This window comes from Oncorhynchus gorbuscha, unplaced genomic scaffold, assembly GCF_021184085.1.
Source record: "Oncorhynchus gorbuscha isolate QuinsamMale2020 ecotype Even-year unplaced genomic scaffold, OgorEven_v1.0 Un_scaffold_662, whole genome shotgun sequence".
NCBI classification, from domain to species: Eukaryota; Metazoa; Chordata; class Actinopteri; order Salmoniformes; family Salmonidae; genus Oncorhynchus; species Oncorhynchus gorbuscha.
Genome location: NW_025745758.1, coordinates 250402 through 275315, shown reverse-complemented (window position 1 = coordinate 275315; position 24914 = coordinate 250402). Strand labels below are relative to the sequence as shown.

The 24914-nt window shown below is 46.4% G+C and overlaps 1 protein-coding gene across 1 annotated transcript; it reads left to right on the top strand.

Moving 5' to 3' along the window:
- The first annotated feature begins 621 nt into the window (after positions 1–621).
- LOC124019745 (very-long-chain (3R)-3-hydroxyacyl-CoA dehydratase-like) lies at positions 622–22964 on the top strand. Its single transcript, XM_046335166.1, is given in 12 exon segments — positions 622–1053; positions 3845–3887; positions 3986–4059; positions 4560–4724; positions 4862–4913; positions 5920–6030; positions 7857–7933; positions 7935–7979; positions 9302–9414; positions 16216–16322; positions 17292–17423; positions 22255–22964. Coding segments are annotated over 12 exon segments (1077 nt in total). The 5' UTR covers positions 622–972; the 3' UTR covers positions 22332–22964.
- Positions 22965–24914: the final 1950 nt, after the last annotated feature.

Sequence of the window (24914 nt, the reverse complement as noted above, 5' to 3'; positions counted from 1 at the left end):
ACTCATGTACATTTTAAAAGTTCCATTGACTTTTTATACTTAAGTACATTTAAAACCAAATACTTTTACTCAATTCTTATTTTACCTGGTGACTTTAACTTAATAGAAAATTACTAGTAATCTTTACTTTCACTTAAGTATGACAATTGAGTACTTTTTCCACCACTGATTACTTGACTGGTTGTATAACAGTCACTTCTATTGTATGGACTGTATATAGTACATAACATGAGGGTGGATATCACTCCTTTTCACACATCAGATGTAAATATTTCAGATGGCATGAATTGGCTGGTGTCACTTGGAGCGGAAGATGACGCGAACAGCCCCCGGATGTTGGTTTCACCCATAGTATACATGAAGCCCCGAATAAAATCAAATAAAAACCTTTGTAAGATCTGTACTTCTGTACAGTCCAAGACAAATCCAGAGACCATTCATAATATATGTATTTCCATTTAAATAGTATCAATGTTTTCAAACATTTTTTAAAAAATTGTACCGGCTGTGCACGAGCACGTTCCTTCCTTTGTTTTGATTTGTGGGTGTAACGCGCACGTAGCGACACCTGAGCTCCGTTCAATGCAGAAAAACGTACTGTAACGTTCAATTCGACGGAAACGGTGCTGTTCTGAACGACCAGTTCAAAAACGGGGAAGGCGTAGTTGGATGGGGTTTGTGTTGGAGGACCGCTGTGCCGCAGTCATTTACAGTAAATTGCTTCGATACACACGGAGCAAACGTACCTCAAAGTAAGTTCAAGATCGTTTTAGGGAAACGCGTCGTTCAGTACAAACCGTTAAGCAACGTAAACGTTCAATCGAACTGAACGCACCCCTGAGTATCCCTGGATGACTGTTTCCGCATCTTGCCAACTGTCCTAATGAATGAGGCGGAGGATCTCCAGCATTGCTTCTCAGTGATATAACAGCAAGGATATTCATTTCACTAACAGTACCTTTAGATATCACCATGGAGACCCTCACACCCCACGTGTATTGGGCACAGCGTCATGCAGACATCTACCTGCGTGTGGAGCTGAGTGACGCTAAGGTATGTTACGGATGATCTCCGGGACCGACCTGTCATCGAGCTAGATGGTTAGGACAACAAGCCAGCTAGATGGTTAGGACAACAAGCCAGCTAGATGGTTAGGACAACAAGCCAGCTAGATGGTTAGGACAACAAGCCAGCTAGATGGTTTGGACAACAAGCCAGCTAGATGGCTAGGACAACAAGCCAGCTAGATGGTTAGGACAACACACCAGCTAGATGGTTAGGACAACAAGCCAGCTAGATGGTTAGGACAACAAGCCAGCTAGATGGTTAGGACAACAAGCCAGCTAGATGGTTAGGACAACAAGCCAGCTAGATGGTTTGGACAACAAGCCAGCTAGATGGTTAGGACAACAAGCCAGCTAGATGGTTAGGATAACAAGCCAGCTAGATGGTTAGGACAACAAGCCAGCTAGATGGTTAGGACAACAAGCCAGCTAGATGGTTAGGACAACAAGCCAGCTAGATGGTTAGGACAACAAGCCAGCTAGATGGCTAGGACAACAAGCCAGCTAGATGGTTAGGACAACAAGCCAGCTAGATGGTTAGGACAACAATGGTTAGGACAACAAGCCAGCTAGATGGCTAGGACAACAAGCCAGCTAGATGGTTAGGACAACAAGCCAGCTAGATGGTTAGGACAACAATGGTTAGGACAAAAAGCCAGCTAGATGGTTAGGATAACAGCCAGCTAGATGATTAGGACAACAATGGTTAGCAACAGCCAGCTAGATGGCTAGGACAACAAGCCAGCTAGATGGTTAGGACAACAAGCCAGCTAGATGGTTAGGACAACAATGGTTAGGACAAAAAGCCAGCTAGATGGTTAGGATAACAGCCAGCTAGATGATTAGGACAACAAGCCAGCTAGATGGTTAGGACAACAAGCCAGCTAGATGGTTAGGACAACAAGCCAGCTAGATGGTTAGGACAACAAGCCAGCTAGATGGTTAGGACAACAATGGTTAGGACAACAAGCCAGCTAGATGGTTAGGATAACAGCCAGCTAGATGGTTAGGACAACAAGCCAGCTAGATGGTTAGGACAACACACCAGCTAGATGGCTAGGACAACAAGCCAGCTAGATGGTTAGGACAACAAGCCAGCTAGATGGTTAGGACAACAAGCCAGCTAGATGGTTAGGACAACAAGCCAGCTAGATGATTAGGACAACAAGCCAGCTAGATGGTTAGGACAACAAGCCAGCTAGATGGTTAGGACAACAAGCCAGCTAGATGGTTAGGACAACAAGCCAGCTAGATGGTTAGGACAACAAGCCAGCTAGATGGTTAGGACAACAATGGTTAGGACAACAAGCCAGCAGATGCCAGCCAGCTAGATGGTTAGGATAACAGCCAGAGCTAGATGGTTAGGACAACAAGCCAGCTAGATGGTTAGGACAACAACCAGCTAGATGGTTAGGACAACAAGCCAGCTAGATGGTTAGGACAACAAGCCAGCTAGATGGTTAGGACAGCTAGATGGTTAGGACAACAAGCCAGCTAGATGGTTAGGACAACAAGCCAGCTAGATGGTTAGGATAACAAGCCAGCTAGATGGTTTGGACAACAAGCCAGCTAGATGGTTAGGACAACAAGCCAGCTAGATGGTTAGGACAACAAGCCAGCTAGATGGTTAGGACAACAAGCCAGCTAGATGGTTAGGACAACAAGCCAGCTAGATGGTTAGGATAACAAGCCAGCTAGATGGTTAGGACAACAAGCCAGCTTGATGGTTTGGATAACAAGCCAGCTAGATGGTTAGGACAACAAGCCAGCTAGATGGTTAGGACAACACGCCAGCTAGATGGTTAGGACAACAAGCCAGCTAGATGGTTAGGACAACAAGCCAGCTAGATGGTTAGGACAACACGCCAGCTAGATGGTTAGGACAACAAGCCAGCTAGATGGTTAGGACAACAAGCCAGCTAGATGATTAGGACAACAAGCCAGCTAGATGGTTAGGACAACAAGCCAGCTAGATGATTAGGACAGCTAGATAGCCTCTTTCAGCCTGTAATAAGTGTATTTGTTTAAGCTCACTGCTGGACGTTGTAAATTGAATGCACGTCGCTGACATGAACAAATGACATACATGACATTAGCTACAATGCTGCTTAGAGAATGGACTGATAGCAGCCCCATGCTTACATGTTAGCTAGTAAGCTCATACATCGAGCTAGATAATTTACCACTTGTTCTATTAGCTATACAGAGTGATAACAAAAGTGTAGCATGTCACAAGACAGAGTAACTTATATATAATATATATATCATTTATATAACTTATATATTATATATAGTTTCCTGAGGTCCTGATTCAGTGTTTCCACATAACAAAATCAGGTCATCATGAGAAGTATGGTTCTCGGTGAGGCGAGACAGTAGCCAACACTCATCTACTGAAGCTAACTAGCTACTGTAATTCATATTGAGTTGTAGTAGCTAGTGGTGGTGGTGCATCCTACCAAATGTCATGCTTCATAAAAGATTCAGGAATTGTCATGGTGATCGCTGGATCCAATTTAGCCAGTCAGCAAACACACACTCAAGGTGCATCGTGACCACATGTACTCCAGCTACGTACTACTGTATGTAATGTCATCAGAATATGTTTAGTGATGCTGTATGTGTGAAGGAAACACATCCACATCAGCCATTCAGTCACTCAGTTTGATCTCAACCAATGTTAGTGTGGTTTCTATATTTAGCCTTGTAGCTGACAGTCTTCCGCTTGTTGTTGTTTTTTTTTTGATGCAAGACATTTTTTCTTTTTGCCTTTTTTTTAGAATCTTGATATCTGCGTGCAAAACAACACCCTGCAATTCAAAGGTTGGTGGTTTGTATTTTACGCTGGAACAGAAAGAATGAAAATACGTCTCGTCTGTACAGAGTACATGGTATTAAACCGACGTTCCTTTGTTGCACAGCTCAGGGTCACGGAGCTAAAGGAGACCATGACTATGAGTTCAGTCTGGACTTCCTGGAACCAGTAAAACCTGAGGTAATTCTATTATTTACTATTCCAGAAATGTAGTTTTTTCATTAGTGATAAATACCTCACACTCTTCTCAGTCTCAAAGACAAACATTCTCTTCTGGTACTAGAGATAATAATAATAATAATAATATGCCATTTAGCAGACACTTTTATCCAAAGCGACTTACAGTCATGTGTGCATACATTCTATGTATGGGTGGTCCCGGGAATCAAACCCACTACCCTGGCGTTACAAGCGCCATGCTCTACCAACTGAGCTACAGAAGGACTGTTCCCTGCTTGTGGTTTATTAGTAAGTGTGTCTTCCGCAGGAGGCTGCTCATGATAATGTCTGGAACGGAACAAATGGGATGGAATGGAAACTATGGAAACCATGTATTTGATACCATTCCAATGATTCCGCTCCAGTCATTACCACGAGCCTATCCTCCCCAAATGAAGGTGCCACCAACCTCCTGTGGTATCTACAATTATTATCATACTCACTGTGTGTCTGTCTGCCAGGTTAGTCACAGGTCGACCCAGCGCCTGGTAAATGTGACAGTGAGGAAGCAGGAGCAGCGTTGGTGGGATAGACTCACTCTGCAGGAGAGGAAACCTCTCTTCCTGGCGCCAGACTTCGACCGTTGGCTCGACGAATCAGACGCGGAGATGGAGCTTCAGGCTAAGGTAGTAATGACCAGGGTCAGTTTTGGTACAACTTTTTAGATGTAATACATAAGGAAGTATAAGGCTTTATTTATTTTGTCTTTTATAAGGGTGTTATGACATGTATTACACCTGATGGTCTGTCTGTTTGTTTTCAGGAAGAGGAGAAGATAAACAAGGTCAGCATCGAGTCAAGAATCCGTACAGACCGTAAGTACCGAGCGGCAGCTGTGAACACCGCAGCCCTTTTTATCTCTAATCTGAAGATTTACATTTCTTGGTAAAGATACTGTTGGTTTAGACCAGGGATCATCAACTAAGTTCAGCCTCGGGCTGATATATTTATTTTTCATTAACCAGTTGGTCGGCAGACCCGGAACATGAGTACAAATCATTTGTAGACTGCAAATTGACGGCAAGAATCCAAAACGGATCATTTGAAACTTTGCTTAAAGTTGTATCCAATCACGTCTCTCTCTCTCTTATACTTGAGAACAGATTTTTACTAAATTTACATCCTGGTGTTTTTACACCCTTTTATCTCCAACAATGAAAATGCAAAAAGAAAGAAAAATTCAACTTTTTTTTTTTTTTCTCAGAAAAGTTGTGGGGCCAAATAAATCCACCGCGGGCCGCCAACTGGCTGCCAAACCTGGTTTTGACTGTGCTTCATCTTTTAGTTTATACCACACACAAGTACAAGCTACCTTTTTTTAAGTACTTGATATTTGATAATGCAAACATCTGAATTGTAATTTCAACTCATTTTGGTTTTGGTTATAGACATAAAAAACCAACTGACTGGAGTTTCCTTTTGTGTTTTTTGAATTGGGTTTTTATTGAAAGCTGTTTAGCCTACCTGTTCTGTTCATGCAACCTGATGTTATGTGTTTTAAAGATGTTATATGGTAATATGTTTAATGTTCTGTCTACCTGGGCCTGAAGAAGGGCTATCTGTTCATGTACAACCTGATGTTATGTGTTTTAAAGATGTTATATGGTAATATGTTTAATGTTCTGTCAGCCTACCTGGGCCTGAAGAAGGCTATCTGTTCATGTTACAACCTGATGTTATGTGTTTTAAAGATGTTATATGGTAATATGTTTAATGTTCTGTCAGCCTACCTGGGCCTGAAGAAGGGCTATCTGTTCATGTACAACCTGATGTTATGTGTTTTAAAGATGTTATATGGTAATATGTTTAATGTTCTGTCAGCCTACCTGGGCCTGAAGAAGGGCTATCTGTTCATGTACAACCTGGTCCAGTTCCTGGGTTTCTCCTGGATCTTTGTCAACATGACCGTCCGTCTCTTCATCCTGGGACAAGGTCAGTGGTCCAGAGCCTGCTGAGGGTCCAGCCTTGTTAGTAGCTGTTGTTTGTTGGTTGGTTGTCTTGAGAGTTGACGACAGCGTTGGCCATAGATAGACACACAGTAGGTGAAGTCAGTGTTTCAGGGATGGAAAAGAATACAATCAGAATCATTCCTTTTCCACCGCTACGGTTGGAACTAACTACCTCAGAACTGGTTCTCCATCATAATGTAAGAGAGTTAGTATTAGATGGCTCATATAAACACTCATATTTACATACATTATCATTCTTCCTCCTATTTGTTTTTTTTTTAGCTGAAAGCTGTGTAGTTGTGTTTCTGAAAGCTGTCTAGTTGTGTTTCTGAAAGCTGTCTAGTTGTGTTTCTGAAAGCTGTGTAGTTGTGTTTCTGAAAGCTGTGTAGTTGTGTTTCTGAAAGCTGTCTAGTTGTGTTTCTGAAAGCTGTCTAGTTGTGTTTCTGAAAGCTGTCTAGTTGTGTTTCTGAAAGCTGTCTCGTTGTGTTTCTGAAAGCTGTCTCGTTGTGTTTCTGAAAGCTGTGTAGTTGTGTTTCTGAAAGCTGTCTAGTTGTGTTTCTGAAAGCTGTGTAGTTGTGTTTCTGAAAGCTGTGTAGTTGTGTTTCTGAAAGCTGTCTAGTTGTGTTTCTGAAAGCTGTCTAGTTGTGTTTCTGAAAGCTGTCTAGTTTATATTCAGTTGTGTTTCTGTGAAGTGATCTGAGTGAGTCAGATTCAACCTCACCACCAAGCCAATGTGTTACTTCCCTAGAATAACTAAACAGGCTCTTTATTCATAGATGTGTCCATTTGAATATGAGAAAGGGAACATTGACTCTAGTCTGTAGATTAATTTGTCTTGCAAATAGCTTTGAATAGCCTGGTGGTCCAGTCTGTTTGGTGTTTTAGCCAAATTCTGTTTGTACATCTTCACAACATTTTAAGAGTTGACTACAGCAGTAGTTGCCAGCCTGTTGTGCTTGGTCTATCCGCAGAGATACTTGAGGACACTAATGAGAACGTAGACCTACTGGTGAAATACACGTGAAGTGGTACTTGGGATGTACTTCAGGCACAGCTAAATGTGATTGGTGTAGAGCAACTAAAATAGGTTGAGAACCACTGGATTTGAGCACGTACAGTATGGAACCAGGCTACTCGGGGTATGCAGTGTTTGGCCTAACATGTTAGCACCACTGTATAGTACCACTGTATAGCACCCCTGTATAGCACCCCTGTATAGCACCACTGTGTAGCACCACTGTATAGCACCACTGTGTAGCACCACTGTGTAGAACCCCTGTATAGCACCACTGTGTAGCACCACTGTATAGCACTACTGTGTTGCACCCCTGTATAGCACCACTGTATAGCACCACTGTGTTGCACCACTGTATAGCACCACTGTGTTGCACCACTGTGTAGCACCACTGTGTTGCACCACTGTGTAGCACCACTGTGTAGCACCACTGTGTAGCACCACTGTGTAGCACCACTGTGTTGCACCATTGTGTAGAACCCCTGTATAGCACCACTGTGTAGCACCACTGTATAGCACCACTGTGTTGCACCCCTGTATAGCACCACTGTATAGCACCACTGTGTTGCACCACTGTATAGCACCACTGTGTTGCACCACTGTGTAGCACCACTGTGTAGCACCACTGTGTTGCACCATTGTATAGCACCACTGTGTTGCACCATTGTATAGCACCACTGTGTTGCACCATTGTATAGCACCACTGTGTAGCACCACTGTGTTGCACCACTGTGTTGCACCATTGTATAGCACCACTGTGTTCTACATCTCTCTCTTTCTCTCCCTCTTATCAGACTCGTTCTATGACACGTTCCACACCATTGCTGACATGATGTACTTCTGTCAGATGATGGCTATAGCAGACTGGTCATGAACCCTCTAGTGGGCTGGTCAAGACAGACCCTGCTATGATCCAGGTAGGGTTCAATCCAAACACACAGAAAAATAACTTTGTCAAATGACTTGGGTTTAAAATTTTAAAAACACATGCTAATTTAGCGTTACATTGACTTTTAGTTGTTTTTGGTTAGTCAAAGCTAAAGATAACGGCTATGGGTTTGTAAACCAACCCAAAGCAAAATTCCCTTCTTGCCCATAAGACTTTCAGATTGATACAGGATGCATTCAGGTTGAAAAACACATTCAATTTGAGGACAGGACAGGTTGAGGCCAGGATGCATTCAGGTTGAGGCCAGGATGCATTCAGGGTGAGGCCAGGATTTCAGGGTGAGGCCAGGATGCATTCAGGGTGAGGCCAGGATGAATTCAGGGTAGGACAGGATGCATTCAGGGTGAGGCCAACCCAAAGCAAAGATGCATTCAGGGTGAGGCCAGGATGCATTCAGGTTGATGACAGGATGCATTCAGGTTGAGGAAAGGATGCATTCAGGTTGAGGACAGGACACATTCAGGGTGAGGCCAGGTTGAGGCCAGGATGCATTCAGGGTGAGGCCAGGATGCATTCAGGGTGAGGCCAGGATGCATTCAGGGTGAGGCCAGGGTGAGGACAGGATGCATTCAGGGTGAGGCCAGGATGCATTCAGGGTGAGGCCAGGATGCATTCAGGGTGAGGCCAGGATGCATTCAGGTTGAGGCCAGGATGCATTCAGGTTGAGGCCAGGATGCATTCAGGGTGAGGCCAGGGTGAGGACAGGATGCATTCAGGGTGAGGCCAGGATGCATTCAGGGTGAGGCCAGGATGCATTCAGGGTGAGGCCAGGATGCATTCAGGGTGAGGACAGGATGCATTCAGGGTGAGGACATGATGCATTCAGCTTGAGGCCGGGATGCATTCAGGTTGAAGCCGGGATGCATTCAGGTTGAGGCCGGGATGCATTCAGGTTGAGGCCGGGATGCATTCAGGTTGAGGCCGGGATGCATTCAGGTTGAGGCCAGGATGCATTCAGGTTGAGGACAGGATGCATTCAGGGTGAGGCCAGGATGCATTCAGGTTGAGGACAGGATGCATTCAGGGTGAGGACAGGATGCATTCAGGGTGAGGCCAGGATGCATTCAGGGTGAACCAGGATTCATTCAAGGTGAGGCCAGGTTGAGGCCAGGATGCATTCAGGGTGAGGCCAGGTTGAGGACAGGATGCATTCAGGGTGAGGACAGGATGCATTCAGGTTGAGGACAGGATGCATTCAGGGCGAGGACAAGTGATTTGTATTTAGGGTGAATGAACCCTTTAATGAAGTGTGTTTCTGTGATTTGTTGTTGTTGTTGTTGACCTGTCCAGGTGGTGGGTAGGAACGTAATCCTGTTTGTGATCTTCGGTAGTCTGGAGGAGATGCAGAACAAAGCAGTGGTCTTCTTCGTCTTCTACCTCTGGAGCACCATAGAGATCTTCAGGTGACTCTACCTCTATAGTTAATATAGATCTACAGGTGACTCTACCTCTATAGTTAATATAGATCTACAGGTGACTCTACCTCTATAGTTAATATAGATCTACAGGTGACTCTACCTCTATAGTCAAAAAAGATCTACAGGTGACTCTACCTCTATAGTTAATATAGATCTACAGGTGACTCTACCTCTATAGTTAATATAGATCTACAGGTGACTCTACCTCTATAGTTAATATAGATCTACAGGTGACTCTACCTCTATAGTTAATATAGATCTACAGGTGACTCTACCTCTATAGTCAATATAGATCTACAGGTGACTCTACCTCTATAGTATAGTTAATATAGATCTACAGGTGACTCTACCTCTATAGTATAGTTAATATAGATCTACAGGTGACTCTACCTCTATAGTATAGTTAATATAGATCTACAGGTGACTCTACCTCTATAGTTAATATAGATCTACAGGTGACTCTACCTCTATAGTTAATATAGATCTACAGGTGACTCTACCTCTATAGTCAATATAGATCTACAGGTGACTCTACCTCTATAGTCAATATAGATCTACAGGTGACTCTACCTCTATAGTTAATATAGATCTACAGGTGACTCTACCTCTATAGTTAATATAGATCTACAGGTGACTCTACCTCTATAGTCAATTTAGATCTACAGGTGACTCTACCTCTATAGTATAGTCAATATAGATCTACAAGTGACTCTACCTCTATAGTATAGTCAATATAGATCTACAGGTGACTCTACCTCTATAGTCAATATAGATCTACAGGTGACTCTACCTCTATAGTTAATATAGATCTACAGGTGACTCTACCTCTATAGTCAATATAGATCTACAGGTGACTCTACCTATATAGTTAATATAGATCTACAGGTGACTCTACCTCTATAGTTAATATAGATCTACAGGTGAATCTACCTCTATAGTTAATATAGATCTACAGGTGACTCTACCTCTATAGTTAATATAGAACTACAGGTGACTCTACCTCTATAGTATAGTCAATATAGAACTACAGGTGACTCTACCTCTATAGTATAGTCAATATAGATCTACAGGTGAATCTACCTCTATAGTCAATATAGATCTACAGGTGACTCTACCTCAATACAGCTCACATCCAGATAACTGCCAAAATAAAGGAAACACGACATAAAGACATCGTTCTATTGGAGGGATGTGAGGTCGTTCTATTGGAGGGATGAGACATCATTCTATTGGAGGGATGGGACATCATTCTATTGGAGGGATGAGACATCATTCTATTGGAGGGATGAGACATCATTCTATTGGAGGGATGTGACATCATTCTATTGGAGGGATGTGACATCGTTCTATTGGAGGGATGGGACATCATTCTATTGGAGGGATGGGACATCATTCTATTGGAGGGATGAGACATCATTCTATTGGAGGGATCAGACACCATACTATTGGAGGGATAAGACACCATTCTATTGGAGGGATGAGGCACCATTCTATTGGAGGGATGAGACACCATTCTATTGGAGGGATGAGACACCATTCTATTGGAGGGATGAGACACCATTCTATTGGAGGGATGAGACATCATTCTATTGGAGGGATGTGATATCATTCTATTGGAGGGATGTGACATCGTTTTATTGGAGGGATGTGATATCATTCTATTGGAGGGATGTGATATCATTCTATTGGAGGGATGTGACATCGTTTTATTGGAGGGATGTGATATCATTCTATTGGAGGGATGTGACATAATTCTATTGGAGGGATGTGACATCATTCTATTGGAGGGATGTGACATCATTCTATTGGAGGGATGTGACATCATTCTATTGGAGGGATGTGACATCATTCTTCCACCAGAAAATTCCATAATGTGGTGTTTTGTTGCTGGCGGTGCAAAACACCATGTCAGGCTCTGCAACAGAATCTCCCAGAAGTGTTGAGTTGTGTTGAGATCTGGAGACTGAAACGACCAGGGTAAATGGTTTATATTGTTTTCATGGGTTTTCCTTAACTCTTTTTCTATAACCTTAACTTTAGTCTCCTCACCTGCGATCGAAGTATCCTAAAGAGTGGTTTGGTGTAAGAAATATGGTGTAAGGGAATTGTCATCAATCAATCAAATGTACGTATAAAGCCCTTCTTACATCAGACGATGTCACAAAGTGCTGTATAGAAGCCCAGCCTAAAACCCCAAACAGCAAGTAATGCAGATGTAGAAGCACGGTGGCTAGGAAACACTCCCTAGAAAGGCAGGAATCTAAGAGGTAACCTAGAGAGGAACCAGGCTCCGAGGGGTGGCCAGTCCTCTTCTGGCTGTGCCGGGTGGAGATTAGAAACCTCGAGAGGAACCAGGCTCCGAGGGGTGGCCAGTCCTCTTCTGGCTGTGCCGGGTGGAGATTAGAAACCTAGAGAGGAACCAGGCTCCGAGGGGTGGCCAGTCCTCTTCTGGCTGTGCCGGGTGGAGATTAGAAACCTAGAGAGGAACCAGGCTCCGAGGTGTGGCCAGTCCTCTTCTGGCTGTGCCGGGTGGAGATTAGAAACCTAGAGAGGAACCAGGCTCCGAGGTGTGGTCAGTCCTCTTCTGGCTGTGCCGGGTGGAGATTAGAAACCTAGAGAGGAACCAGGCTCCGAGGGGTGGCCAGTCCTCTTCTGGCTGTGCCGGGTGGAGATTAGAAACCTAGAGAGGAACCAGGCTCGGAGGTGTGGCCAGTCCTCTTCTGGCTGTGCCGGGTGGAGATTAGAAACCTAGAGAGGAACCAGGCTCCGAGGGGTGGCCAGTCCTCTTCTGGCTGTGCCGGGTGGAGATTAGAAACCTCGAGAGGAACCAGGCTCCGAGGGGTGGCCAGTCCTCTTCTGGCTGTGCAGGGTGGAGATTAGAAACCTAGAGAGGAACCAGGCTCCGAGGGGTGGCCAGTCCTCTTCTGGCTGTGCCGGGTGGAGATTAGAAACCTAGAGAGGAACCAGGCTCCGAGGGGTGGCCAGTCCTCTTCTGGCTGTGCCGGGTGGAGATTAGAAACCTAGAGAGGAACCAGGCTCCGAGGGGTGGCCAGTCCTCTTCTGGCTGTGCCGGGTGGAGATTAGAAACCTAGAGAGGAACCAGGCTCCGAGGTGTGGTCAGTCCTCTTCTGGCTGTGCCGGGTGGAGATTAGAAACCTCGAGAGGAACCAGGCTCCGAGGGGTGGCCAGTCCTCTTCTGGCTGTGCCGGGTGGAGATTAGAAACCTAGAGAGGAACCAGGCTCAGAGGGGTGGCCAGTCCTCTTCTGGTTGTGCCGGGTGTGTCATGTTTTGTCTTATATTGTCTTGTCATTATGCTTTCCCTTCTGTTCGTTTCCCCCTGCTGGTCTTATTAGGTTCGTTCCCTTTTTCTATCCCTCTCTCTCCCCCTCCCTCTCTCCTCTCTCTATCTTTCCGTTCCTGCTCCCAGCTGTTCCTATTCTCCTACTCACTCATTTAGTCTTTCCACACCTGTTCCCTATCTTGTCCTCTGATTAGAGTCCCTATTTCTCCCCGGGGCTGGGCGTGGGAGCCATTCTGTCCCAGCGCTCCGATACTGACGATGGGGTCCACCCTTGTGCGTATTTTTCTCATCGCCTGTCACCGTCGGAACGTAACTATGATGTGGCTAACCGCGAACTGCTCGCCATCCGTTTAGCCCTAGGCAAATGGCGACAGTGGTTGGAGGGGGCGACCGTTCCTTTTGTCGTTTGGACTGACCAAAAGAACCTTGAGTACATCCGTTCTGCCAAACGACTGAATGCGCGTCATGCTCGTTGGGCGTTCGTTATTTCTTATTGCCCGGGTACTAAGAACACCAAGCCTCATGCTTTATTCCGTCTCTTTAGTTCTTCTGTGGCTTCTACCGATCCCGAGGGGATCCTTCCTGTTGGGCGTGTTGTCGGGTTGACTGTCTGGGGAATTGAGAGACAGGTTAAGCAAGCACTCACGCACACTGCGTCGCCGCGCGCTTGTCCTAGTAACCTTCTTTTCGTCCCTGTTTCTACTCGTCTGGCTGTTCTTCAGTGGGCTCACTCTGCCAAGTTAGCTGGCCATCCCGGCGTTCGGGGTACGCTTGCTTCTATTCGCCAGCGGTTTTGGTGGCCTACTCAGGAGCGTGACACGCGCCGTTTCGTGGCTGCGTGTTCGGACTGCGCGCAGAATAAGTCTGGTAATTTTTTTTCTGCTTCTGCTCCTGGTCTTGCTGGGTCTCAGTCTGTCCCCAGCCACCGCATCTCTCCTGTTCTTGTTCCTGCCCTTGCTGTGTCTCAGTCTGTCCCTAGTTGTTACTCTCCTGGCCTGTTTGGTCCTGTTTGCTCTAAAGCTTTCAGTTCTCTACCCGTGTCTCATTTTTTTTTTTTGAGTAGTACCCTAGTTTCCCTTTTTATCGTTTTTCGTTACGGTCCTGAGGAGAGGAGTTGGGTTCTTTCTCGGGACGTGCTGGACCGTTTGTGATCTATGATTTCCTCCGTTGCCGCCAGTGTTCCTCCTCGAGAGCGCCAGGAGGCGCTCGGTGAGTGGGGGGGTACTGTCATGTTTTGTCTTATATTGTCTTGTCATTATGCTTTCCCTTCTGTTCGTTTCCCCCTGCTGGTCTTATTAGGTTCGTTCCCTTTTTCTATCCCTCTCTCTCCCCCTCCCTCTCTCTCCTCTCTCTATCGTTCCGTTCCTGCTCCCAGCTGTTCCTATTCTCCTACTCACTCATTTAGTCTTTCCACACCTGTTCCCTATCTTGTCCTCTGATTAGAGTCCCTATTTCTCCCCTTGTCTTCCGTTTCTGTCCTGTCGGATCCTTGTATATTGTTCACCGTGCTGTGTCTTTGTCTCGCCCTGTCGTGTCGTGTTTCCCTCAGATGCTGCGTGTGAGCAGGTGTCTGAGTCTGCTACGGTCGGTGCCTTCCCGAGTCCTCCTTGTCCTCGTCACCACGAGTGGAATTAGTTTTTTTATGCTTTGTTTACCGCTCCGATTTGTCTAGGAGTATTGCATATTTCCTTTACTGGAATAAAGACTCTGTTTTCGCCAAGTCGCTTTTGGGTCCTCATTCACCTGCATAACAGGGTGGAGATTAGAAACCTAGAGAGGAACCAGGCTAGAATAGAATAGACCAGCTAGTGAGACTAGTTGTAACCATGAATAGACCAGCTAGTGAGACTAGTTGTAACCATGAATAGACCAGCTAGTGAGGCTAGTTGTAACCATGAATGGACCAGCTAGTGAGGCTAGTTGTAACCATGAATAGACCAGCTAGTCAGGCTAGTTGTAACCATGAATAGACCAGCTAGTGAGGCTAGTTGTAACCATGAATGGACCAGCTAGTGAGACTAGTTGTAACCATGAATAGACCAGCTAGTGAGACTAGTTGTAACCATGAATAGACCAGCTAGTGAGACTAGTTGTAACCATGAATAGACCAGCTAGTGAGACTAGTTGTAACCATGAATAGACCAGCTAGTCAGACTAGTTGTAACCATGAATGGACCAGCTAGTCAGACTAGTTGTAACCATGAATAGACCAGCTAGTGAGACTAGTTGTAACCATGAATAGACCAGCTAGTGAGACTAGTTGTAACCATGAATAGACCAGCTAGTGAGGCTAGTTGTAACCATGAATAGACCAGCTAGTCAGACTAGTTGTAACCATGAATAGACCAGCTAGTGAGACTAGTTGTAACCATGAATAGACCAGCTAGTGAGACTAGTTGTAACCATGAATAGACCAGCTAGTGAGGCTAGTTGTAACCATGAATAGACCAGCTAGTGAGACTAGTTGTAACCATGAATAGACCAGCTAGTGAGACTAGTTGTAACCATGAATGGACCAGCTAGTGAGACTAGTTGTAACCATGAATAGATCAGCTAGTGAGACTAGTTGTAACCATGAATGGACCAGCTAGTGAGACTAGTTGTAACCATGAATAGACCAGCTAGTGAGGCTAGTTGTAACCATGTTGTAGGTTCATGCTCTACAACATCCGCAGAGTACGACCCTGCCTCACACAGGAAGCGGCGCAGGTCCTAATCCAGGCACTTGTCATCTCCCGTCTGGATTACTGCAACTCGCTGTTGGCTGGGCTCCCTGTCTGTGCCATTAAACCCCTACAACTCATCCAGAACGCCGCAGCCCGTCTAGTGTTCAACCTTCCCAAGTTCTCTCACGTCACCCCGCTCCTCCGCTCTCTCAAATGGCTTCCAGTTGAAGCTCGCATCCGCTACAAGACCATGGTGCTTGCCTACGGAGCTGTGAAGGGAACGGCACCTCAGTACCTCCAGGCTCTGATCAGGCCCTACACCCAAATAAGGGCACTGCGTTCATCCACCTCTGGCCTGCTCGCCTCCCTACCACTGAGGAAGTACAGTTCCCGCTCAGCTCAGTCAAAACTGTTCGCTGCTCTGGCTCCCCAATGGTGGAACAAACTCCCTCACGACGCCAGGACAGCGGAGTCAATCACCACCTTCCGGAGACACCTGAAACCCCACCTCTTTAAGGAATACTTAGGATAGGATAAAGTAATCCTTCTCACCCCCCTCCCCCCCTTAAAATATTTAGATGCACTATTGTAAAGTGGCTGTTCCACTGGATGTCATAAGGTGAATGCACCAATTTGTAAGTCGCTCTGGATAAGAGCGTCTGCTAAATGACTTAAATGTAAATGTAAATGAATGGACCAGCTAGTGAGACTAGTTGTAAGCATTTCCCAGGTATCCATTCTACACATTGACCTGCATTGTATTGCTCACTGCTTGTGAATGATGCTAATTAAACCTGTTGTTTTGTCGTCTGTCCCAGGTATCCATTCTACATGTTGGCCTGCATCGACACAGACTGGAAGCTGCTGACCTGGCTCAGATACTCCATCTGGATGCCCCTCTACCCTCTGGGGGTGCTAGCAGAGGGTCAGTGGGCCTGTCACACACCACACACCACACACAACACACCACACCACACACACCACACACCACACACACACACACAACACACCACACCACACACACACACACCACGCACCACACACCACACCACACACCACACACACCACACACCACACACACACACACACACACAACACACCACACCACACCACACCACACACACACCACACACACACACACAACACACCACACCACACCACACCACGCACCACACACCACACACACACACACAACACACCACACCACACCACACACACACCACGCACCACACACCACACACACACACACAACACACCACACCACACCACACACACACCACGCACCACACACCACACACCACACACACACACACAACACACCACACCACACCACACACACACCACACACCACACACACCACACACCACACACACACACACAACACACCACACCACACCACACACACACCACGCACCACACACCACACCACACCACACCACACACACACCACGCACCACACACCACACACCACACACACAACACACCACACCACACCACACCACACCACACCACACCACACACACACCACGCACCACACACCACACACCACACACCACACACACCACACACACACACACAACACACCACACCACACCACACCACACCACACCACACCACACACCACGCACTACACACCACACCACACACACACCACACACCACGCACCACACACCACACCACACCACGCACCACACACCACACCACACCACACACACACCACACACCACACACACACTCTCAGAGAGCTCTATGCCTGCTATATTCACTTATTATGTACATTGTATGTAAATAATAGTGGTATGATGTTTGTAGTCAAACAAGATATTACTTAGTTATTACCAAGATATCCAAGTGTTGCTATTTATTCCTGTCTGTCCTGTCTGTTTCCTCTCAGCTATAGCTGTGATCCAGTCCCTGCCTATCTTCGATGAGACCCGTCTGTACAGCATCCCTCTACCTACGGTCCTGGGCTCGTCCTTCAGCTTTTCCTTCACTCTGAAGATCTACCTGGCCCTCATGTTCCTCGGTCAGTTAGTACCACTCTCTGACCCTACACCCCTAACCCTCCATCCTAAACCCACTCTCTGACCCTACACCCCTAACCCTCCATCCTAAACCCACTCTCTGACCCTACACCCCTAACCCTCCATCCTAAACCCACTCTCTGACCCTCCACCCCTAACCCTCCATCCTAAACCCACTCTCTGACCCTACACCCCTAACCCTCCATCCTAAACCCACTCTCTGACCCTACACCCCTAACCCTCCATCCTAAACCCACTCTCTGACCCTACACCCCTAACCCTCCATCCTAAACCCACTCTCTGACCCTACACCCTAACCCTCCATCCTAAACCCACTCTCTGACCCTCCACCCCTAACCCTCCATCCTAAACCCACTCTCTGACCCTACACCCCTAACCCTCCATCCTAAACCCACTCTCTGACCCTACACCCTAACCCTCCATCCTAAACCCACTCTCTGACCCTCCACCCCTAACCCTCCATCCTAAACCCACTCTCTGACCCTACACCCCTAACCCTCCATCCTAAACCCACTCTCTGACCCTACACCCTAACCCTCCATCCTAAACCCACTCTCTGACCCTACACCCTAACCCTCCATCCTAAACCCACTCTCTGACCCTACACCCTAACCCTCCATCCTAAACCCACTCTCTGATCCTACACCCTAACCCTCCATCCTAAACCCACTCTCTGACCCTACACCCTAACCCTCCATCCTAAACCCACTCTCTGACCCTCCACCCCTAACCCTCCATCCTAAACCCACTCTCTGACCCTACACCCCTAACCCTCCATCCTAAACCCACTCTCTGACCCTACACCCTAACCCTCCATCCTAAACCCACTCTCTGACCCTACACCCTAACCCTCCATCCTAAACCCACTCTCTGACCCTACACCCCTAACCCTCCATCCTAAACCCACTCTCTGACCCTACACCCCTAACCCTCCATCCTAAACCCACTCTCTGACCCTACACCCTAACCCTCCATCCTACACCCACTCTCTGACCCTCCACCCTAACCCTCCATCCTAAACCCACTCTCTAACCCTACACCCTAACCCTCCATCCTAAACCCACTCTCTGACCCTACACCCTAACCCTCCATCCTAAACCCACTCTCTGACCCTAAACCCACTCTCTGACCCTACACCCTAACCCTCCATCCTAAACCCACTCTCTGACCCTAAACCCACTCTCTAACCCTACACCCTAACCCTCCATCCTAAACCCACTCTCTGACCCTACACCCCTAACCCTCCATCCTAAACCCACTCTCTGACCCTACACCCTAACCCTCCATCCTAAACCCACTCTCTGACCCTACACCCTAACCCTCCATCCTAAACCCACTCTCTGACCTTACACCCTAACCCTCCATCCTAAACCCACTCTCTGACCCTACACCCTAACCCTCCATCCTAAACCCACTCTCTGACCCTACACCCTAACCCTCCATCCTAAACCCACTCTCTGACCCTACACCCTAACCCTCCATCCTAAACCCACTCTCTGACCCTACACCCTAACCCTCCATCCTAAACCCACTCTCTGACCCTACACCCTAACCCTCCATCCTAAACCCACTCTCTGACCCTAAACCCACTCTCTGACCCTACACCCTAACCCTCCATCCTAAACCCACTCTCTGACCCTAAACCCACTCTCTGACCCTACATCCTAACCCTCCATCCTAAACCCACTCTCTGACCCTACACCCTAACCCTCCATCCTAAACCCACTCTCTGACCCTACACCCTAACCCTCCATCCTAAACCCACTCTCTGACCCTACACCCTAACCTTCCATCTTAAACCCACTCTCTGACCCTACACCCTAACCCTCCATCCTAAACCCACTCTCTAACCCTAAACCCACTCTCTGACCCTACACCCTAACCCTCCATCCTAAACCCACTCTCTAACCCTAAACCCACTCTCTGACCCTACACCCTAACCCTCCATCCTAAACCCACTCTCTAACCCTAAACCCACTCTCTGACCCTACACCCTAACCCTCCATCCTAAACCCACTCTCTAACCCTAAACCCACTCTCTGACCCTACACCCTAACCCTCCATCCTAAACCCACTCTCTAACCCTAAACCCACTCTCTGACCCTACACCCTAACCCTCCATCCTAAACCCACTCTCTGACCCTACACCCTAACCCTCCATCCTAAACCCACTCTCTGACCCTACACCCTAACCCTCCATCCTAAACCCACTCTCTGACCCTACACCCTAACCCTCCATCCTAAACCCACTCTCTGACCCTACACCCTAACCCTCCATCCTAAACCCACTCTCTGACCCTACACCCTAACCCTCCATCCTAAACCCACTCTCTGACCCTACACCCTAACCCTCCATCCTAAACCCACTCTCTAACCCTAAACCCACTCTCTGACCCTACACCCTAACCCTCCATCCTAAACCCACTCTCTGACCCTACACCCTAACCATCCATCCTAAACCCACTCTCTAACCCTACACCCTAACCCTCCATCCTAAACCCACTCTCTAACCCTACACCCTAACCCTCCATCCTAAACCCACTCTCTAAACCCTAAACCCACTCTCTGACCCTACACCCTAACCCTCCATCCTAAACCCACTCTCTGACCCTACACCCTAAACCCACTCTCTGACCCTACACCCTAACCCTCCATCCTAAACCCACTCTCTGACCCTACACCCTAACCCTCCATCCTAAACCCACTCTCTGACCCTACACCCTAACCCTCCATCCTAAACCCACTCTCTGACCCTACACCCCTAACCCTCCATCCTAAACCCACTCTCTGACCCTACACCCTAACCCTCCATCCTAAACCCACTCTCTAACCCTACACCCTAACCCTCCATCCTAAACCCACTCTCTGACCCTACACCCTAACCCTCCATCCTAAACCCACTCTCTAACCCTACACCCACTCTCTGACCCTACACCCTTACCCTCCATCCTAAACCCACTCTCTAACCCTAAACCCACTCTCTGACCCTACACCCTAACCCTCCATCCTAAACCCACTCTCTGACCCTACACCCTAACCCTCCATCCTAAACCCACTCTCTGACCCTACACCCTAACCCTCCATCCTAAACCCACTCTCTAACCCTACACCCACTCTTTGACCCTACACCCTAACCCTCCACCCTAAACCCACTCTCTGACCCTACACCCTAACCCTCCATCCTAAACCCACTCTCTGACCCTACACCCTAACCCTCCATCCTAAACCCACTCTCTAACCCTACACACTAACCCTCCATCCTAAACCCACTCTCTGACCCTACACCCTAACCCTCCATCCTAAACCCACTCTCTAACCCTAAACCCACTCTCTGACCCTACACCCTAACCCTCCATCCTAAACCCACTCTCTGACCCTACACCCTAACCCTCCATCCTAAACCCACTCTCTAACCCTAAACCCACTCTCTGACCCTACACCCTAACCCTCCATCCTAAACCCACTCTCTAACCCTAAACCCACTCTCTGACCCTACACCCTAACCCTCCATCCTAAACCCACTCTCTAACCCTAAACCCACTCTCTGACCCTACACCCTAACCCTCCATCCTAAACCCACTCTCTGACCCTACACCCTAACCCTCCATCCTAAACCCACTCTCTAACCCTAAACCCACTCTCTGACCCTACACCCTAACCCTCCATCCTAAACCCACTCTCTAACCCTAAACCCACTCTCTGACCCTACACCCTAACCCTCCATCCTAAACCCACTCTCTAACCCTACACCCACTCTCTGACCCTACACCCTAACCCTCCATCCTAAACCCACTCTCTAACCCTAAACCCACTCTCTGACCCTACACCCTCCACCCTTACCCTCTATCCTAACCCTCTACCCTAACCCTCTCTCTGACCCTCTCTCTAACCCTTTACCCTAACCCTCTCTCTAACCCTCCACCCTAACCCTCTCTCTGACCCTCTCTCTAACCCTCTATCTAACCCTCCACCCTAACCCTCTCTCTAACCCTTTACCCTAACCCTCTCTCTAACCCTCCACCCTAACCCTCTCTCTGACCCTCCATCCTAACCCTCTACCCTAACCCTCTACCCTAACCCTCTACCCTAACCCTCTCTCTAACCCTCTACCCTAACCCTCTCTCTAACCCTCTACCCTAACCCTCTCTCTGACCCTCTCTCACCCTTTACCCTAACCCTCTCTCTAACCCTCTACCCTAACCCTCTCTCTGACCCTTTACCCTAACCCTCTCTCTAACCCTCTACCCTAACCCTCTCTCTGACCCTCTACCCTAACCCTCTCTCTAACCCTCTACCCTAACCCTCTCTCTGACCCTCTCTCTGACCCTCTCTCTGGCCCTCTACCCTAACCCTCTCTCTGACCCTCTCTCTAACCCTTTACCCTGACCCTCTCTCTGACCCTCTCTCTAACCCTCTACCCTAACCCTCTCTCTGACCTTCTACCCTGACCCTCTCTCTGACCCTCTCTCTGACCCTCTCTCTAACCCTTTACCCTGACCCTCTCTCTGACCCTCTCTCTGGCCCTCTACCCTAACCCTCTCTCTGACCTTCTACCCTGACCCTCTCTCTGACCCTCTCTCTGACCCTCTCTCTGACCCTCTCTCTGACCCTCTCTCTGACCCTCCACCCTCCAGCTGTATCTATCTGTCATGTTTCAGGATCTGTTAATGTCTCTAAGGGAGAAACACTTTGGGTCAACATATGATTTGTTTTCTTACAGTATCTTTGCTTGGACTTGTCTTTCTGGCCAAGTGGATGGAGTTTGCGCTTAAAAAAAACATTTGAAATGATAAAGTAGTTTTTTCTTCCCAGGTCTGTTCATCAACTTCCGCCACCTGTTTCGCCAGAGGAGGAGACGAATGCGCTCCAGGAAGAGGAAAATGAACTAACGGATAGAAGGACAAACCTCACGATCTCTCCAGTCGCACTACTGGTTGCCTTTTCACACCTCTCCTCTCACACCTCTCTCTCTTCTCTCTTCTCTCCTCACCTCACACCTCTGTCCTCTCTCTCCTCTCCTCCCCTCTCCTCTCCTTATACCTCTCACCTCTCTTCTCTCCTCACCCAGTCTGTTCATCAGAGGTACCTCCTCTAACACAAACCCTTCCCTTCCTCACCCAGTCTGTCAATCAGAGGTACCTCCTCTAACACAAACCCTTCCCTTCCTCACCCAGTCTGTTCATCAGAGGTACCTCGTCTAACACAAACCCTTCCCTTCCTCACCCAGTCTGTCCACCAGAAGTACCTCCTCTAACACAAACCCTTCCCTTCCTCACCCAGTCTGTCCACCAGAGGTACCTCCTCTAACACAAACACTCATCTTCCTCACCCAGTCTGTCCACCAGAGGTACCTCCTCTAACACAAACACTTCTCTTTCTCACCCAGTTTCTGATTTATATGTTAGTATTAACAGATACATGTCATACTGTACTGTTAGTATTAACAGATACATGTCATACTGTACTGTTCGTATTAACAGATACATGTCATACTGTACTGTTAGTATTAACAGATACATGTCATACTGTACTGTTAGTATTAACAGATACATGTCATACTGTACTGTTCGTATTAACAGATACATGTCATACTGTACTGTTGTTCGTATAACAGATACATGTCATACTGTACTGTTAGTATTAACAGATACATGTCATACTGTACTGTTAGTATTAACAGATACATGTCATACTGTACTGTTCGTATTAACAGATACATGTCATACTGTACTGTTAGTATTAACAGATACATGTCATACTGTTAGTATTAACAGATACATGTTATACTGTACTGTTAGTATTAACAGATACATGTCATACTGTACTGTTAGTATTAACAGATACATGTCATACTGTACTGTTCGTATTAACAGATACATGTCATACTGTTAGTATTAACAGATACATGTCATACTGTTAGTATTAACAGATACATGTCATACTGTTAGTATTAACAGATACATGTCATACTGTTAGTATTAACAGATACATGTCATACTGTTAGTATTAACAGATACATGTCATACTGTTAGTATTAACAGATACATGTCATACTGTTAGTATTAACAGATACATGTCATACTGTTAGTATTAACAGATACATGTCATACTGTTAGTATTAACAGATACATGTCATACTGTTAGTATTAACAGATACATGTCATACTGTACTGTTAGTATTAACAGATACATGTCATACTGTACTGTTATACTACATGTCATACTGTTGTTAGTATTAACAGATATATGTCATACTGTACTGTTAGTATTAACAGATACATGTCATACTGTACTGTTAGTATTAACAGATACATGTCATACTGTTAGTATTAACAGATACATGTCATACTGTACTGTTAGTATTAACAGATACATGTCATACTGTACTGTTAGTATTAACAGATACATGTCATACTGTTAGTATTGAAGGAGCAGTACTATAAACGGTTCTAGCGTCTCTTGGCCAGACTAAACAACTTGTGTATTTTCTGAACTCCATTTTGCAGCTCATGTAATCCTCATAATGGACCTGCCTTCAGTTTGAATTCAGGAAGTGAAATGAAAACTGTCCATTGTTCTCTATGAAGAGTGTTTTTTTTTTAAATCACTCTTTTTATTTTGGATCCACTTTAATGACTTGACTGAATAGAACTGAATTGACTCTGACTCTGTTACAGTCATTGATAGAACAGTCCTGTTGCACTTCACTACTGTCCCATCTGACCATGAGTCAGCATCAGGCCTAATGCTATACATTGATTTGTTTTGTGATAAGTTGTTTTGTTTTTTTAAAGGCCCAGTGCAGTCAGAAATATGTATTTATATTTACTTCCACACTATGAGGTTGGAATAACACTGTGAACATTATCATAAATGTCATTTTTAGTGTAAGAGTTCTTTGAATATACTGACATTTCAGCCTGTTTTGGCAGGATGGAGTTTTGGCCTTCCGCGGTGACATCACTATGGAGTGAATTAGTTAATAGACCAATAAGAAAGAGAGTTCTAAAACCCCTCTGCCAATAACAGCACATGTTCAGTTTCCCCCTCCCCACTCAGACCACTCCCAGACAGACCTAGCTAAATTGTTGCTTGAGAAATTGCCCGTTGTTGAGAATCTACTTTTTGTTAATTAGTGACCATTTTAATTTAAATCACAGTAAGGTACTTCATTGTTACCCAGGAATGATTTGATATTGACATTTAAATAAAAAACAAATTGGACTTTTTATTTTATTTTTTATATTGCTTTATTCCTAAATGAACTTGTATATGCCAACAGTGTTTCTCATGCAGTATAGAATCAAGCTGCATTCTGGGATGTATAAGCTACTGTATTCTCCAGTGATGTTTATAGTCCCCGTGATATCTACTATCTCCATCATGCCATCCTTGCTGTGTTGTTCAAAGGCTCACTGCTCTGCGTCTGATGACAGGGTTAGAGTTGCGTCCCGACTCTCCACACTTCTCCT